The sequence below is a fragment of the Hirundo rustica genome, chromosome Z, assembly GCF_015227805.2.
Source record: "Hirundo rustica isolate bHirRus1 chromosome Z, bHirRus1.pri.v3, whole genome shotgun sequence".
NCBI classification, from domain to species: domain Eukaryota; kingdom Metazoa; phylum Chordata; class Aves; order Passeriformes; family Hirundinidae; genus Hirundo; species Hirundo rustica.
In genome coordinates this window covers 33,246,823-33,263,626 of record NC_053488.1, presented here as the reverse complement: position 1 = coordinate 33,263,626, position 16,804 = coordinate 33,246,823, and the positions used below count along the sequence as shown (strand labels likewise).

At 36.7% G+C, this 16,804-nt stretch overlaps 1 protein-coding gene across 2 annotated transcripts in view; it reads left to right on the top strand.

Moving 5' to 3' along the window:
- BNC2 (basonuclin zinc finger protein 2) overlaps positions 1 to 16,441 on the top strand; it is a 232,223-nt gene extending 215,782 nt beyond the window's left edge. For both annotated transcript variants that reach the window (XM_058424140.1, XM_058424139.1), the window contains exon 4: positions 12,289 to 16,441. In XM_058424140.1, coding sequence (XP_058280123.1) covers positions 12,289 to 12,563 — 275 coding nt within the window. In that variant the 3' untranslated portion in view covers positions 12,564 to 16,441. The remainder of the gene's footprint in view (positions 1 to 12,288) is intronic.
- Positions 16,442 to 16,804: the final 363 nt, after the last annotated feature.

Sequence of the window (16,804 nt, the reverse complement as noted above, 5' to 3'; positions counted from 1 at the left end):
AGAATTGCAATGTTCTTTAAAAATGGAGTTTCTTAAGCAGAGAGTGAGTATTAAAACAGAAAAAAATGAAGAAAATGAGAGAGAAAAGTAATTATAGTTCACTAGTATAATAATTCTGTATTGTCTGATACAATATAAAAAATCATTACATTTTATAATGTCAAATACAGTTGTTTCCTTCTACTCAATTTATTTGATTATTCAAAATGCTTTAAAATTACTTGAGAAAATAATTTTTTGTAAGTTATTTTTAGATTTTTAATGAAGTCATTCTCTGCAGTTCATTGATAAAGAAAGCTAACTTTTCAAGAATTTTAAAATAAAACTGTTTTAGATGTAGTCTGGCTTTTCCTGTCTTTTACTGACAAGATCATTTTAATCCATCTGTTATAACCTCCTTTTGACGCTGAAGGTGGAGGCATATTTTTCATTACTGAGTTGCTTCCAGGAACCTTACAAGATTAACCTTCATTACTGGTAAACACTTTTTTAAGAGCCCTTCTTCTGCCTATGCCATTCCTTTATACTTCCCTTCAGCAGGATTTTCCAAAGCAGCCAGTGCAGCACAAAGAAAATGTACTCTGTTATTTTGTGGGCACTCTGACCCAGTATCTGGTTTTAAAGCTTTACATGTTGGTAGGAATAATGTGATGTAGTGTTTGCTTGGTGTTACTCTGGTATCACCCTTAGTGCAAGTCAGGCTGGGGTGAAACTAAATCCAGATATTAGGGCATCCAAGACAGATAATATTGTTTCAAACGTTTATGAGACAGAAGTGACAGAAAATAAATAATGCTTAGATGCCCCAAGAACAAATAAGAAGCCTTCCTTTTTCATCTTTGTATTTAGCTGATACTTACATAACCATATGGTCAAGAGTTTAATCCTCATGCAAATTTGACACCTTCAGGTGTCAAGTAATGTTTTCCCAAGGGGTAAAGCACAAGCTCTATCCTACATATGTACCTCCATGGATTTTCCTGGGAACCTGTTCAGTCTGAAATACTTTTTTCTGTTCTCCCTGCCACCCCCAGGACATCCTAACTCAGTTAGGAAGAACTTTGGAAGTCCTTACCACTTCTACTCAGCTTCATTGGCTTACATTCCTGGGTTTGAATACGCCAATGTCCTTTGGACATGGTCAGGTGAGATTATAGCTGACCAGGCATTGAGCATTCAGCTGAGCACTGACTGAGTGTCTGGTAAACCCTAAACGGGCCATGACGCATTCTGACACACAGTGTCTGTTTCTGCTGGGTTGGCCTATATTCACAACTAAAAATGATATATTTTCTTATTTTGAACATTTTATTTTCTGAAAAAACTTTTAAATTAATAATCACACTTTATGCTTTTATGACAGAATTGTCATTAATATCATCAGATACTAATTGGCAACTCTGAAATACACTTTTAAAGTTCTGATTGCCCTTGATTAGCTATAAAATGCACATTTAGACTAAAAGTATTTCAAAAGTGCAAGATGGGTGCCCATCATTTTTGAATTTGCATTTTACAAAGAAGGCTTAATCTCACTTAGTACACCCAATACCATGGGGCAAAATTCTAGGAGATGTCTCAGGCAATATCTTTCTTCTTAAGGAGAGAATCCAGAAGGAAACAAATAGACTTGCTGTGTCCAAGACGGAAAAAAGGCTATGCAAATGAAAACTTTAAATTAGCACCTGGAATTCTTCTTTCCAGTCACAGTAGAGGCTGCCTTTTGGAAAGGCAGTCAGTGAAACCCATGATCTTGAGCCCTTTAGGTTTGATGGTAACAAGTTCACTACATGGTGTATCTTCAGATAGGACCAAAAGGGTGTCTACTGATTGCTGTTTGATCCTCAAATGAGCGGGAAAAAATCTGTGAGACATGGGAGTTCAGACCACCAACAGATTTGTGGGGAAGCAGTGGTGAGCTTCTACAACCTACATCCACTACCTGATATTTAGGTGATAGGGCATACTTACTTGTCTCTTTTTAACACCTATGCTGTTGCTCGTGAATTGCTGTGATGTGCTAACCACTTTATCAATTTATTACAGTTTATTACATCATAAATTTTTATATCTTCTTAATGATCCTACAAGAAGCTTAATTGTTTATAGGAACATCCTAATTAACCAGAGTTCACTAGGTTAAGCAGAACACAAATTGAAACAGCTCTAAATGAAACAATTCCTACTACTTCATTCCATATAGCTTCATAAGGTTGAAATGGGATTTGACTGCAAGAATAAAAAATTCATACTGCTTTTAGAAGTTTAAATTATAATACTGTGGGTAACTTTACCTCAGCTTTCTTTTTTACAAATGTGAAATTGAAAGGAAAAACTTTTTTTGCCTACTAGGAGGAATTTTGAGCTATAGCATTATAAGGACACTTGCCCCAGATTAATTTAGCAGACAATAGTGTTCCTCAATTATCCCATTTCCATCTGGATTTTAGAAAGAGAAAAGATAATACAAGAAATGTACAACATGAGTCTTGCAGACTTTTCTAATTGTGTAATTAATTGCAGTCATTTTTTTCTGAAGTATATTTAACAGGAGCTCTGTGAAATGATCAGAGACCATGAATTGGGATAAGTAAGATTGATGTGTATGAATGGTAGAACTAGTTTCATGAACCAGTCTTCCCAGGGTCTGAACACCTTCAGCTGTCAGAAACCTTAAGACAGCAGGTTTTCCTGGAATAAATGAGATGGTTTAGCATATGTGGGAGAGAGAGCATTTCATAGGTTTGAACCAGAGTTACACCCTAAACTGAAACACCACCATGCTCTTGGCTTGCCTTTGTGAACTACATCTATGACACCATTAGAACAGAATGATATTAACAGGTGGGCACTGCCTTTTGCATTTTCATTACAGTTTTCAATACTGCATGAAAGATGAAATAGTGTCCCTGAGAAGAGGTGGAACTTCTGTCCCTCCCACCCCCCATCACCCCTTTTTAAATAGAAAAGAGACATCTTGGCAGAGCCAACTAATCTAAGGCCCAGCTTTCATTAGAAGACTGCACCATGAAATCTGCAGAAATCCCTTCCCTCTTAGAATTTCTGTAAAACTGTGAATCACAGTTAATGGAATTGAGGTGCATTAGTATTAAGATGGTAATCCTCTAAATCCAAACCACAGTCCGGGACTCCCAAATGTGCTTATGTCTTACTGTTTATAGTATGTCAACCAAATGATAGGGTGATTAAGATACATATTAAATTCCATCTTACCATTATTAAAGGAGAGAACAGTTTTAAGAAGGTGTTAATGGTTGATGGGAAGGGGACTTTTAACTTTGGAGACAAGAGACAGGAAAGTTCAAAGTTGAATGACTAATCTAAGTAATAGAAAGAGATTATTTATTTAGTGTCTTCCATGATAGATTATAGATTTCAACAAAGACATAATTAATTTGTGTGTCAAGGAGCAGCAAAAGTGGACTGTCCAACCAAGAGTTCTGAGCCAGCAGTCAAAAGCAATGAGAACACTGACTATGCCTGCATCATGATCACAGTTCCTTAAGATCTGACCATGGTAGACTGAATGAAAAGCTGGTAACTGTGTCCATTGACAATTTCAGGCATGGCAATGGAATATAGTCAGGTTAAGGGTCCATCCACAGGCTTCAATCAGGAACAAAAGAAGGTGGGGCCAAAGATGGGCTAGAAGACCAGGCTATGAGATGAGTCTGAAAACAAGACTACAGCCAAGCACACCTACAATGTAGTCTGGGAGGAGAACGAAGGTCCAGGCCTGAGCTTTAGTAGAGGTTCTGGACCCCTGGGCTCAGAATCCAAGCTGGTGGGAAAAACTGGTGCACTGAGGACTGTGACACCATGATCCATAACTGCTGTCTGCAGCAGACGAGACTGCTAATACCAACACACACAGAAGCAGCTGTGTGTTGGAATGCTCACATGATTAATCTACATGTGTTTCTCCATCACTAATCATCAGACTAATCAGCTGAATTCCTCTTTTACGTGGGCACCAGTGCACATACATATGGAGAGCACTACAAGGTCCAAAGCCCACACAAGAGGCTCTGTCTCACCATCCCTTCCCCACTCCCAGTAGTCAGGTGTCTTCATTCCTGCAGGATGCCTATGCAGGAAATTTCTAGCCCAGATATTTTTCTGAAAACATGGGGTGAAGGTTCTTTATAGCATGTTCCTTTGAACGCATTAGTTGTGAAAAAGAGGGGGGGGAGAAAAAGCCTACCATTTTATTCGTATCGTTAATTTAGATGGCCAAGATATGCATTTGAGCATTACATAAACTAAGTTCTAACCTAATTTTTCTGGGAGAAAGCATTTGGGGCACTTCTTTTGTCCCTTTTTTTTTTTTTTTTTTTTTTTTTTCCTTTGTAACCAGATCTTCTACTATCAAGGAAAAATGTTTTTCTACAGAAAGAAAACATAAAAGGAAGATCTGTTTGGGTTGCAGGAATTGGCCAGGGAGGCTGTTTTCCTGACAGGCCAGAAGCTACTAGCATAGGGCCTCTTTAAAAAAAAAAGGTCAGGATTCTTTCTTTTTTTTTGGCGCTCCCCCCCCCCACCATTTCATGCGCGCATTGGCAGAAACTCTGACAAGCAGTTCTTCATATTTTATTATGTTCTTGTCTGGCAGAATCTCTGTCAGGCAAAAACCTTGTCAGCGGAAAACCTGTCGTAGGATCAGAGGAGACAAAAACAGGTGTCACAGAGGCAGTCAAAACTGAAGGAAAAAAAAAGATTAGGCTAAAGAGAGAAAGACAGACAATTACATTAATGCCATTGCTTTTATCTTATAGATGTGTGTTATTATCTCGGGGTGCTGAGTACGCAATTGCCTCAAAGAAAAGTAGACAGGAGACAAGGGGAAACTTGATAGTTATTAACTGAAGAGGCAGTTTGTCAAAGCTGGATGGGGTTCAAAGTTTTGTAAAGGGATAAAAAAATTGCAGACAGAAAGCAAGGTCTGTGAACAAACTGTGGTTCTGCTTTCGGCTATATAAACCTAGTTGCATTCTAGATATTTTAACTTGGAATCAGATCATAGACAGAAAAATTAATGAAAGTTTTCACTTTTTTTTAATAACATTTATTTTGTGTACATGCAGCTGAAGTGCTGGGGGGGTTGTTAGAGCATGAGGCATGGTGAGACATGAAAACATATCAGTTTAGTTGCTATGTTGTTTGGGTTTGGAACACCTATTATCAACACATGTTTAATTTTAAAATGCTATTAAGAAGCCTTTTACTAAGTGTGAACATCTGTACATGCAAGCTGTAAATTAGCAGATCACATATGTGTCCGTCTGTCAGACACTCAGTTTGGCAAATGGTTTCCATTATTAGTTTTTAAACACAATAAAAGGCATTACAAAAAAAAAAAAAAAAAAAAAAAAAAAAGGTTTTGCCAATGATTCAGAATTTCTTTACTTACTTTCCTTCCATGATTTTTGTCTTGGTGAATGTTTATCTTCTATATGGAATAAATTGCAAAAGCAATGAAGAGAGAGGTGAAAAACAGATTACCAAAGGACGCTATGTTGTAGCTGAAATCTGTACTCAGGCTGATTCAGGATGTTCACCCACTCATATAAGTGTTCATGTCCCTGACTCTCTTGCTCTAGGAGTGCAAGGGATGATTTCCTACATCATGAAAATATTGGAGTTGTTCAACAGATAGTGAAAATATTTCTTGTCCTTAGTCAATTTCTAAGCATGGTATTTTTGTGGAGCAATTTTTTTCTGCCTTCAAAATGCACCACATTACACCATGTGGGAGGTGGTATTAAATCTGCATACTGAGGGAGGTTAGTTTAGACCACCTCCTATGGCTGTAATAACTGGTCCCTCCAGCATTTTAGTTATTACTAAGGATTTGTTATTTTTTTTTTCTGTGGTTGATGAAAAAGAAGAAAATCTTGAACTCTGAAAATTTGGTGCTGTTCATGTTCCCCAGTAAAATCACAAGTAAACTACAGTGCTCAACAATTGCCATTAATAATACTGTATCTCTTTTACCACACTCAACACACTGTTCTTGCAACAGTATTATGGAATCATTTTATGTTGGTATTATATATTTAATCTGTCTTCTAATTTTAGTTTGTTTTGCTGCAAGGTGTGGCCCAGTTATTTAGATTTTAAAAATGTCTGGAAAGCTCTTTACTGTTTAGACCCAGATTACATATTCTCTTTTTTTCTCTTTTTTTCTCTTTTTTTCTCTTTTTTTCTCTTTTTTTCTCTTTTTTTCTCTTTTTTTCTCTTTTTTTCATCTTCCTGTCCTTTAACAAATCTAGTAAGCTGGAAAGAAGATGATGGTTGGAAAATTTTGTTATCATCCTGTGTGTGGGGGTGTGTGTGGGGGTGTGTGTGTGTGTGTGTGTGTGTGTGTGTGTGTACTTCAACAATATTCCCCTTTTGCAAGTTGGGAAACTGGCTACAGAGTATGCCAGAAAATCCAGGGCGGTTGTATCAGAGAGCCCAAAACTAAAACTGAGATGGAATTAGTTCTATAATGCCCTATTACAAATTGTAGACTGTTCTCTTTGGTGTTCTGAGATACACAGCCAGTCAAATCAACCTAGATCATTCACTAGAATTTTCATCCCTCTCAGGTTAATAAAATATTTACCTAGGATCAGAAAATTAGCAAGAGGTAATTGCATTAAAACTAAGATATTTAAAATTCTATTCAGTAATGGCAGAATGTCATGCTTTAATTGTAGCTATTCAAAACAGTAATAGGAGGCCTCTAAAATACAAAATCAATCACTGCATATTTGCATTTATTTTACTTAGCAAAAATGGAATCTCTTCAGAGGCATAGCTTTTAATTTGGTTGACCTTTTTCACTGCATATTGGGAAGGAACGGTCTAAGGGCAATGAGTAAATTTTCAGAGCTGAGCCTGTGAACTGGGTATAGATGAAATAAAAAAATCTTCTTTGTTTACTGTCTCTTGATAAATTGAAGAAGAAATTGTGCCTTATTTCAATGTATCCTTCGTACTTCATTTGAATTACACAGTCTCAAAACTCCAGTAAAATATCAATAAGATACATTTCCCCTCCTTACCCTTCTACATTAAAAGCAAAACGAAACGAAGCAATACCTTATAAATGGAACCTAAAAGTAAAACTTTGCTCATTGATTTGTTGCAAGGATGTCCAAAGTTGTTTGGTTTTTTTAATGTTACATTATAAGAATATTGCAGGCTGTAATATGAAGATTAACACTGAAACAATTTCAAGGCTTTTTTGATGTAGATTATGCGGGGCAGAGTCTCTCTTAAATCTGGGGGATTTTGTTTACTATTCAAGAAGCTAAAAAGTGAATAAGCCAACATGGGGAGGTTCAGGCATTAGGAAACTTTAATGAGAGGGTTGCTCAAACCACAGACTTCCTAAAGGGGTGATCAGTTCCCCAAGACACCTCCTGTTCCAGAGGCATTTGGAATGCCCCCTCCATTCCGCGACCCCCTCAGTATGGTTTAACTGATGATCAGCCCTGGAGTGCTCAGGTAGTTGGATTAAATAGTCATTTTTGGTCCCTTCCCACTAAAATGTTCTCAATTATTATGGTGCATACTTGATACTTCAAGGTTGGAAAAAGCGTTGAAAGGTTCCTAATTCCTGTACTAATTATCCAGTTAGTGATTTCTTATTGTTGAAGGCAATTTTTTTTAATGTCCCCTACACAACCATTTCTGCCGCACCACCGCGCTGCCCCTCCCGCCTTTTTAACAGTTTAAATTTCTGAAACAAGTACTTGAAATTGGGAGTTTACCACGGAAATGTTACTTGACTGTATGTTGTTGGAGTAAAACACTAAGGTATTTTGAGGCCATCCCATGAAAATCTTGATTGCTCAGCATATATGTGATTTTAAGATTAGTTAGATCTCTTCTTCCTGTATCAGAGAACACTTTCCCATGTATACTGAATGTAGACTGACTATCAGGGCACTGCTAAGAGTTAAATTACACTGTTAAGAGTAGAGATACCTTTCTTAGTTTAAGTACGTCACTGATCCCATCATAGATTTTGGAAAAACACTGTGCCAGTTACAACTATGATGTCTCAAACATGTATGGGTGAACTTTTGATCACACTGGAACTGTACAAAGTATAAGCAATACCTCGTGCTTCACTAGGAAGGGACTTTTAATGTGTGCTTTATTCAGATATTCGTTTGCTGTGCTGGTAACTTCATAATAAAGAGACATCTGTTAGTGTCATTTTTCAGGTATGATAGAGCACATGCTTTTGTATAGCTTATTTAATCTTGAAACCTCCTAAGTGCTTATGAAATCATAAACTACTGCAGATACTGTTGGTTGTATTCACCTGTAAAACAGTTCATCGTCCATTAGCATGTATAAATTAAACCAATAGTTTAGAGCAGAAAGTGAAGAGGAATACATTATCCCCATGAAATTATGTGGGCAATTCAGGACAGCAGAATATAACTACTTACTCAGAGATTTGACAAGAATCAGAATTTTTTCAAGAAGCCTAAGCAAATACTCCTTTCTTAACAGAAAACCAATGAGAGAAGTCCTTCCTTACCTCTTACATGAAAATGTGTCTATCAACATAAATGGCCTCTTGAATTCACCTAAAACACTGGCATTAGTTCATTGAGGGTACCAGAGGAGAAATGAGAAATACTGTAAAAATTCTCTCTGTCACCTATATCCTTATCAATCTTTTAAAGAAACACAAAATTTTTTATAAATTGCAAATTTGAGTGAGAATTTTCATTCTTCTGACAATTTGAAGTGGTATCAACTGTTAATGTTTAGAAAGAATTTCAGAATATTACAGTACTGTTATTTCCCATATGAACACAACTATTTTTTTCCTTTCATTTCATTTGCAATTCTTTTATTTTCATGTAGGAGGTTTGTCTTTACCTTGCAAATGTCCTTAAATGTCCTTGTGCACCCATGCAATAAAGTATGTTTTGTTGTGTTATAAATTCCACATTTTACTGCATATCTTGACTTGTACTTGAAAAGGATAAAATCCACTGCTTGTTTATTATGTAATACACATAATAATAATATCAAAAATCAAAATTGGAGATAATATCATTGTCACTTGGAATGTTGTTCCAATATCATGCTAGTTAGTATTTGGGGGGGAGGGGGGGAGGGGGGTTGAGAATCAAATGTCTATAGATAATGCTGCTAAAAAATGAATGTTGCAATTGAATGGAATAGGAACGGAATACTTAGATTACAAAAATTTCTGCTCAAAGAGTACGCTTAGTTATTTAAGAAAACCTCTATTTATTTTTTTCCAATCTCCATTCCACCTCAACCTTTATAAGGCTATTTTCCTCGGAGTGGTCACCTTACATGAAGTAGGTGTATGTCCACAGAGTTCTCATTGTAATCTTATTGTTAAAAAAATTAAAAGATATTAGATCTGTAATCCACCCAATAATCCATAGATAAAGATGTTTTATAGTCATTCTCACTTAGACCACAGTACAATAATGAACTTAGCATTCTCAGCATGACAAGTCTTCTTTAGATGGAAGAACTTGTTTATCCTCACTGCAGGCATGATACTTAATGTTAAGAAGAGAGAAGCATAAACAATTAGGATATATTAGGAACACAGTATGATTCAGTCATTAAAAAACATCAAGTATCCAGAAAATATCCGTTTATGTCTTGGTCCTGGTCTAAATTTGCATTAAATTGGAGAAGCCAGTTAATATGTTTTGACCCTACTCTCATTCTGTAAGACTGAAGTTGAAAAGCTCAGGGTGATCCATATCTCCTCAATAATTTCAGTAGTCTGCTAGAGGGTGTTCTTACAGGGTATCTATTTGAAACTAATATTATTTATACCATTCCTATTGTGAGTAATGCTAGTATTAGAGAAAAAAAACCCAACTTTATTTTACTCCTTCTAAATGGTTCATCAGTCCCTCAGGTACACGTATATACATAGCACCACACATACTGCCCAACCTGTAGAATAAAAATATCAATTTTCTTGGCTTTTGGAGCCAAGCACTTTCACAACACATATATTATGGTAGTAGCAAAATAACCATCTTTAAAAAGATCATACATAAAATGGGGGGGGGGGGGTGTGTGCAGTGTGGAATGGGGCAGAAAAGGGCAGGAGAGTATTTAACCTGCTTAACCTTCTATCAAATCTCATTCATTAGACCTTGTAAAAAATAAGTCCCACATCATGAAGCCTACATAGGTGAAGTACTTCGGAAGAAGAGCTTTTGGAAGTAAAAATCCCTCTCTTCATGTTCTGCAGTATAAATGTCCTGTGGAGAGACATAGGACTGAAGTCCCTAGGCTTGGCAATTTCTTATCTTGTTTGAATGTTAAATTAATATTTAAAGTTATTTATTCAAGTTAGCAACTAGAATAGGAAAGATCAGACAATTCAGTTGCAAGAAATGAAGTATGAGGAAACTGGAACTCTTTGACAATGTAGTCCTTGGAGTAAACATGTTGAATGAAGCCAGCAAGTAAATGATAAGGGCCTTTGTGCTCTGGATGTAAGAAAGCAATTTATCAAGTGTACATGAACTCTCTAGTGACCATAAGACAAGAAGAAACCAGGTACAGGAGAAATCCCTGTAAGATTATTTTAAATGCTCAGAAATTTTGTTTAAAAATTCATTGAGAAGCTTAGGTGCTGCAACATAGTTCATAAAGTAGATATAAAATTAAATTTAAACATCGATACTTAGTAAAATGCATTATGTCATATGTAATTCCATCTTTTTTAATGTCACAAGGGGATAAGAATTATCTTTGTCCTGCAAATTCCCGTTATATTCAAATCACAGTGAATAACATGGAATTTGTAAAGCCAGGTGAAAAGAACTAGCCAGCTCTAGTAGCAGTGCATCCATGATCAAAATTTTAGTAAATCAGGGGCCTTAATTGTAACATGTTAAAAACCTGAAATTTAGGGAGTATTTGTTTTATTTTTTTCCTCTAGAAATGAAGTATCAAACCTTTAATAGTCCCATTCAATCCAGCATTTCTTCAGTCTTTAGTTAATCATAAATTTCTCTTGAACTGTGAGTATTGTAGTGTTTAAGTCTCACCTGAGAACCCTTCTGCCATAGCAATTAAAATTAATTGTACCTTTGTAAACTAGGGCTGTTCTGGACTGCATTTGTGAAAAATGATCCCTTAGTGATGTGTGGCATCCATCAGGAGTCCATACTGGAACCAGTGTTTAATATCTTTGTCAATGGCATAGTGAGGCCGTCAGCAAATTTGCAGATGACACCAAGCTGAGCGGTGGAGTTGACATATCGGAAGGACAGGATGCCATCCAGGGAGACCTGGACAAGTTTGAGGTAGTGGAGCCATATCAACTTCATGAGGTTCAGCAAGGCCAAGGTGCTGCACCTGAGTCAGGGCAATCCCAAGCATGAGTACACACTGAAAGATGAACTCACTGAGAGTATCGCTTCAGAGAAGGACCTGGGGAGCTTCAGCAGATGGAAAGCTGAACATGGCTCAACAATGTGTACCTGCAGCCCAAAAAGCTGACCATGCCCTGGGCTGCATCCAAAGCAACATTGCTAGCAGGGTGTGATAGATGATCCTGCCCCTCTGCTCCGCTCTGGTGAAATGCCCCCTGGAGTAGTAGGACCCCTGCTCTGGGGTGCTCAGCAAAGAAAATACATGCACTTGTTGGAGCAAGTCCAGAAGAGACCACCAAGGTGATCAGAGGGATGTGAAGAAAGGCTGGGAAAGCTGGGATCCTTCATCCAGGCAAAAAGTTGAAAAGAATCTTGGGCGAGGCTCTTTGGTGACCTTATTGGGCTTTCAGTACTGCAAGGGGGCCTACCAAAAGGCTAGTAAGAGGCTTTTGACAAGGGCGTGTACTGATTGGACAAGAGGTAGTGGCTTTAAGCTGGAAAGAGGAGAGTAGTTTAGATTAGATATATAGGAGTTTTTTTCAGAAAATGTTGAGGCATTGGAGTAGTTGCCCGATGAGGCTGTAGATGTGGCATCCATGAAAATATTCAAGATCAGGTGGGATGAGGCTTTGTGCAATACAATCTCATTGAAGATGTCATGTCCCCATGGCAGGGGAGTGGACTAGCTGACCTTTAAAGATCCCTTCCAAGACAAACTATTCTGTGACTCTATGTTTCTGTGAATCATCCAGGTGATATTTCTCTTGGAAATAAGTGTATCTACCAAATGTGATGTATATACATGACTCTTTGGTGTTGCTTTCTTGTCTTTTCTTTGCGTTTTCCTTATACTTGACCCCTTTTCTTTCAGCCTTGGACAAACTTAGTACTCAGCACCTCTACCACCCAACCCAAGTGGAGATTGTGCAGTCCAATGTTGTGTTTGACATCAGCAGCCTGATGCTCTACGGTACTCAGGCTGTGCCAGTGAGACTGAAGATACTGCTTGACCGACTCTTCAGTGTACTGAAGCAAGAGGAGGTGTTGCATATTCTACATGGCTTAGGCTGGACACTTCGAGACTATGTTCGAGGCTACATTCTTCAGGTAGGAAACAAAGCAAAGCATGTTTTCAAACCCAGTTAACTGAATTTTTTATTGTTGATGTATGGATGTAGCATACACATTTGGGTGATGGTGCACCCAAAGAGGTAGAAGGATATGAAGTGAATTTAGTCCAGCATGTTGAAGCCTAATGATGGTGTTGGCAAAATAAAATACTCAATTTTTCCTAAGCTAAAAAAAATACAGGTACCTTCATACCATCATATTTATTTGTACTTGATTATGTTTATGGTAGGAAATACCTTAAATACTGCAAATACTGAGGTTAGCTACCTGCAAGCATGATCTGGCCATCAAAGGCAACTGACAAGTTTTCAAGAGCTACTGTTTGACTTGGGAAACTAAGATGCAAGTCAGCAGCTCTGTCATCTTTTCTTTCCTTCTTTAGAAAGGTGCCTAAAATGTATAGATGAAATGGGGGTAGTGATCATGATTATATTGGAAAATATCCTTACGTATAAAGAGGAAAATCCTTTTTTTAAGACCATTTTTGAAACATAGCTTTAAATAAAGTGTTGTATGCAGATAGTTGAAATAGATAATCAAAAGAAAAATATGTTTAACAGAAAAATGAATGGGTTGGCTTCATGAGTATGGTCATAAATATATGTATAGTTTCTTATCTGAAAAATTTCATAATCTGTTGAGTTCCAAAGTGAATTTTTACATTTTGTGAGATGATGTCTCATTAATAACCCAATCCTACATACTTTTGAATTCTCTTAATTGCTACTGACTTTGTAGGAGCTCTTCATCGTCCAGAATTCTTCCAGTTATTGAAGTGGATGTGCCTAAAAAACTTCGAAAATTTTAGTTGCTGATTCATTACTTTTGTAGGCAATGGTAGCATGCTTAGAACTTTATGGAAAATATGGGATTTTTACCTGCTCTGAGAAATTGTGACTCTGTTTCTTAATTACTCTTCAGGCTTCTGTACTTTGTGTGAAAGAAGTAAATTAGCTTTATGAGATTCTATGGAAAACTTCACCTTCTGTGCTTGTAAATATTTTCTTAAATATTTTCTTAAATGCTCTTTATCTGGGGTTTTCACAGAAAAACATACTGAATTGCAAAACAATCCTAGAAGAAGAAAACTAAAAAGGTTTATACTTTATTAATGAAATCTTTTTATTCTTGTTAGGACATACAGGGAATGAAGCTCTTTAATTGCTTCGGGATTCTCGCAGGCATCTATTTCATAAAGGCTAAGTGTTATACCTATTCAAATAGAACAGAATCCATTTTCCATTACTAGTCTAAAATTAATGTATAATCCATCATATTTGTACAGTAGGTATCTATGATGTTTTTAAGATATAAATGTATGGTTATATATTTATAAGTTTTACGTATTATATATAATTAAGATATGTACTGGGATTATGGGCATATTACATTGTATTTAAGAGTCCTGAATCCTGAATACTACTGATCCAGAGGGCTGAAAAAATTTAATTTGTAAAGGAATATATGTAAAAAAATGCACAAATTTTAAGATATAATATTAGAAATGTGCTGGTTACTAAATGTGATTAATAATTATGTGTCTCTTATAGACAAGAAGACTGACTGAAATCATTAGTTTTCTTGTTTTAAAGGCCGTTGAATCATGCTCATATTGATTTTGTTTTCACTATCTTTTGGAATTATCTCAATATATGCAAGAATGGCTTGTAATATAATTAGATGTTTATAGACTGAGATTGTGACCTATGCATCTGAAAGGTGTAAAGACCTGTAATACCCCATTAGGTCACAGTTCAGTTTTTCTGGCTAAAACTCAGTCACGTTGGAGCCCCTAAGGCATGAATTTCGACATTACTATATTCAACAACAGTATATTTAATATTATGCTATTTAAATGAGAACAATTATCAGGGAAAGTTAAGGGCAGCTGTTACAGACTTGCCACATATTGACTTCATTATCACTCGACTGTAGATTTTCTTAATGAGTGAATGAAGACCTATGATAGGTGTGTAGTCGAGCATCCCTGTTAATTTAGATGGCTAATTTCAAAGAATGACACACTGGTCAAGGTCAGAAGGGAGGTCATCTTGTCCAAACCTTCTGTCCAAGCAGAGTCACCTAGAACTGTTTGTCCAGGACCATGTCCAGATGGCTTTTGAATAGCTCCACAGGATCTCTAGGCAAAAAGTGCAATTTGTTTCCATTAAAGCTAAAAAACTCAGTATATGGCAGGAAAGGAAAATGATTAGTAAAACATACATGCAGGGAAACCTTGGGAAAATTAATTAAATCTATGATAATAAAAATGTCTTCTTTAAAAATAGCTCTATTGAAAGTATATGTTCGAAAGGAGAAAAGGAGTATGCAGAGAAATTTGAAAAGAAATGTGTAGTAACACTAGCACAGTAAAGGTGTATACAGGTAATGTCTCCTTTGAATAAAAGACATTGAAGCTTATCCTTACTGACTGAAACTTTTCAAAGAATTGCTTGAGGCTTTCAGACTCAGCTTTTACATACAGAAAATTCTGAATGAAATGTTGTAAGCATTGCACTCCTGTAGGAGTATCAAAAGTATCAAGTACCAAAACAAATCATCCAGAGTATCACGAACCATGGGATTTTTGATAGGCTATCATGCAGTGAACTGAGGATCATGTGAATCTCAGTCAGGAATTATAGTTCTTTGTAATTTGTCTGTCCAAACCCACCTAAGTTATCTGCTAATTCCAGTCAATGCTAGTAAATTTACGTACTCATTGTATATCAAATACAGAAATATGTACCTGTAGGAAAAGGTTTGCTATGGTAGTGTAGTTAGAGAAGACATAATGTAGTAAAAATAATATTTTATACTTGTAACTTTACAGAATCATGTATAACACTGTTCTCCCGTTTTTTCTCAGGGGAAGAAAAACAGGAGGCTTAGTAGCAAGAGAAGTAGCAGAACAGAAAAGGGTAATAGTTGTAACAGATTCCAGAATACTTTATCCAGGCTTGAGTTCCAGTGTTCGTTAATTAACCACCATGCAAGAGATTTGTAAAACTGGCACAAAACTGGAGTTTTGTGCTTTGGAATGGTCTAAGACATCCTCCTGTGTTGAATTTGCCTTCAAAATGATGGAAGTGTTAAAATATTTTAACATTTTCTCTAAATGGAGGCATTATTGAGGAATAGGGTAGAAGTATCCACTCAAAATTGATTACTATTGTCAGGTGATTTCCACAACCAATCAACCAAAAAAACCCCAACAACTAGCCAACCAAACAACACCCCTGCAAACCTCACAACTATTTCCTTGTAATTTTAGAGAAAAAGCACGTGTCTTGCTCCACTGGAGAAACAAGAGAAAAACAGTTGTTTATTAGTACTGCACAATGGTTGGGATTATTTATAATACCTTCATTTTGGGCAGGGAAAAATGTAGTATTTGTGCCTTCATTCTGTGAATGCATTAATAGAGTGCAGGAAGTCAAGAAACCCTGAAGCCTCAGAGGTAAATTGATAACACCGCCTTTCACACTAGGGCAATATTGCCAGTAATGGCTGAAAGGCATTAAGACCTAGCAAGATTCTCTGGCCACTGTGCAATAAATCAACTTTCTAGTGAATAGATACCTATCAATGAAATTTTAGTGACAATTTGGTCACCAATCTCGTCAGACTGTCAGACTGTCACAGGAGTAATGTTTTAGCAGAGGAGCTGTTCTCCTATCCTCAGAACTGATCCTCAAAAAAACTATGGTATAGATGGATGTTCTGGATTGTGTTTGCTCCATAGGACTTCAGAGTGCTTCAGATTTTAGGCTTGTTTTTTCTATCTCAAGGAACTTATTTACTGTATTAGGTGTCAACCTGTATGTGGTTAGTGAGCCTGTAAGTTTTCTCTTATGGGAACACCTAACTTCACGTGTCTTTTACATGACAAGAAATTTTTTTTCAAAAACAGTAGGTGTCTTGGGTCAGATACGTCGCATGTTACTCAAAGAGATGTATGTGACTAGTGGCTGTATTGGTTTGAATGATGTTACTTTTTCAGTAAAGAACAGCTCAACTGTGAGTCTCCAACCCTGGTTTAATTCCAGCTAAGCTGAGAGAATAGGTGACTTTTCCATCTGTTCCATGATCCACCAGAGATCACAGGGTTGGGGATAATACTTTAACCTATCCATTTGCTAGTGTAGCTGCATGTGTAATTTCTCCCTAACCAGGTTCTCTCTAAACAAACCAGGTTAGAAAAATCCTCCTTCTAAGCATGTGCAAGTTAACTCTCATTATTCTGAGAGGAAAGA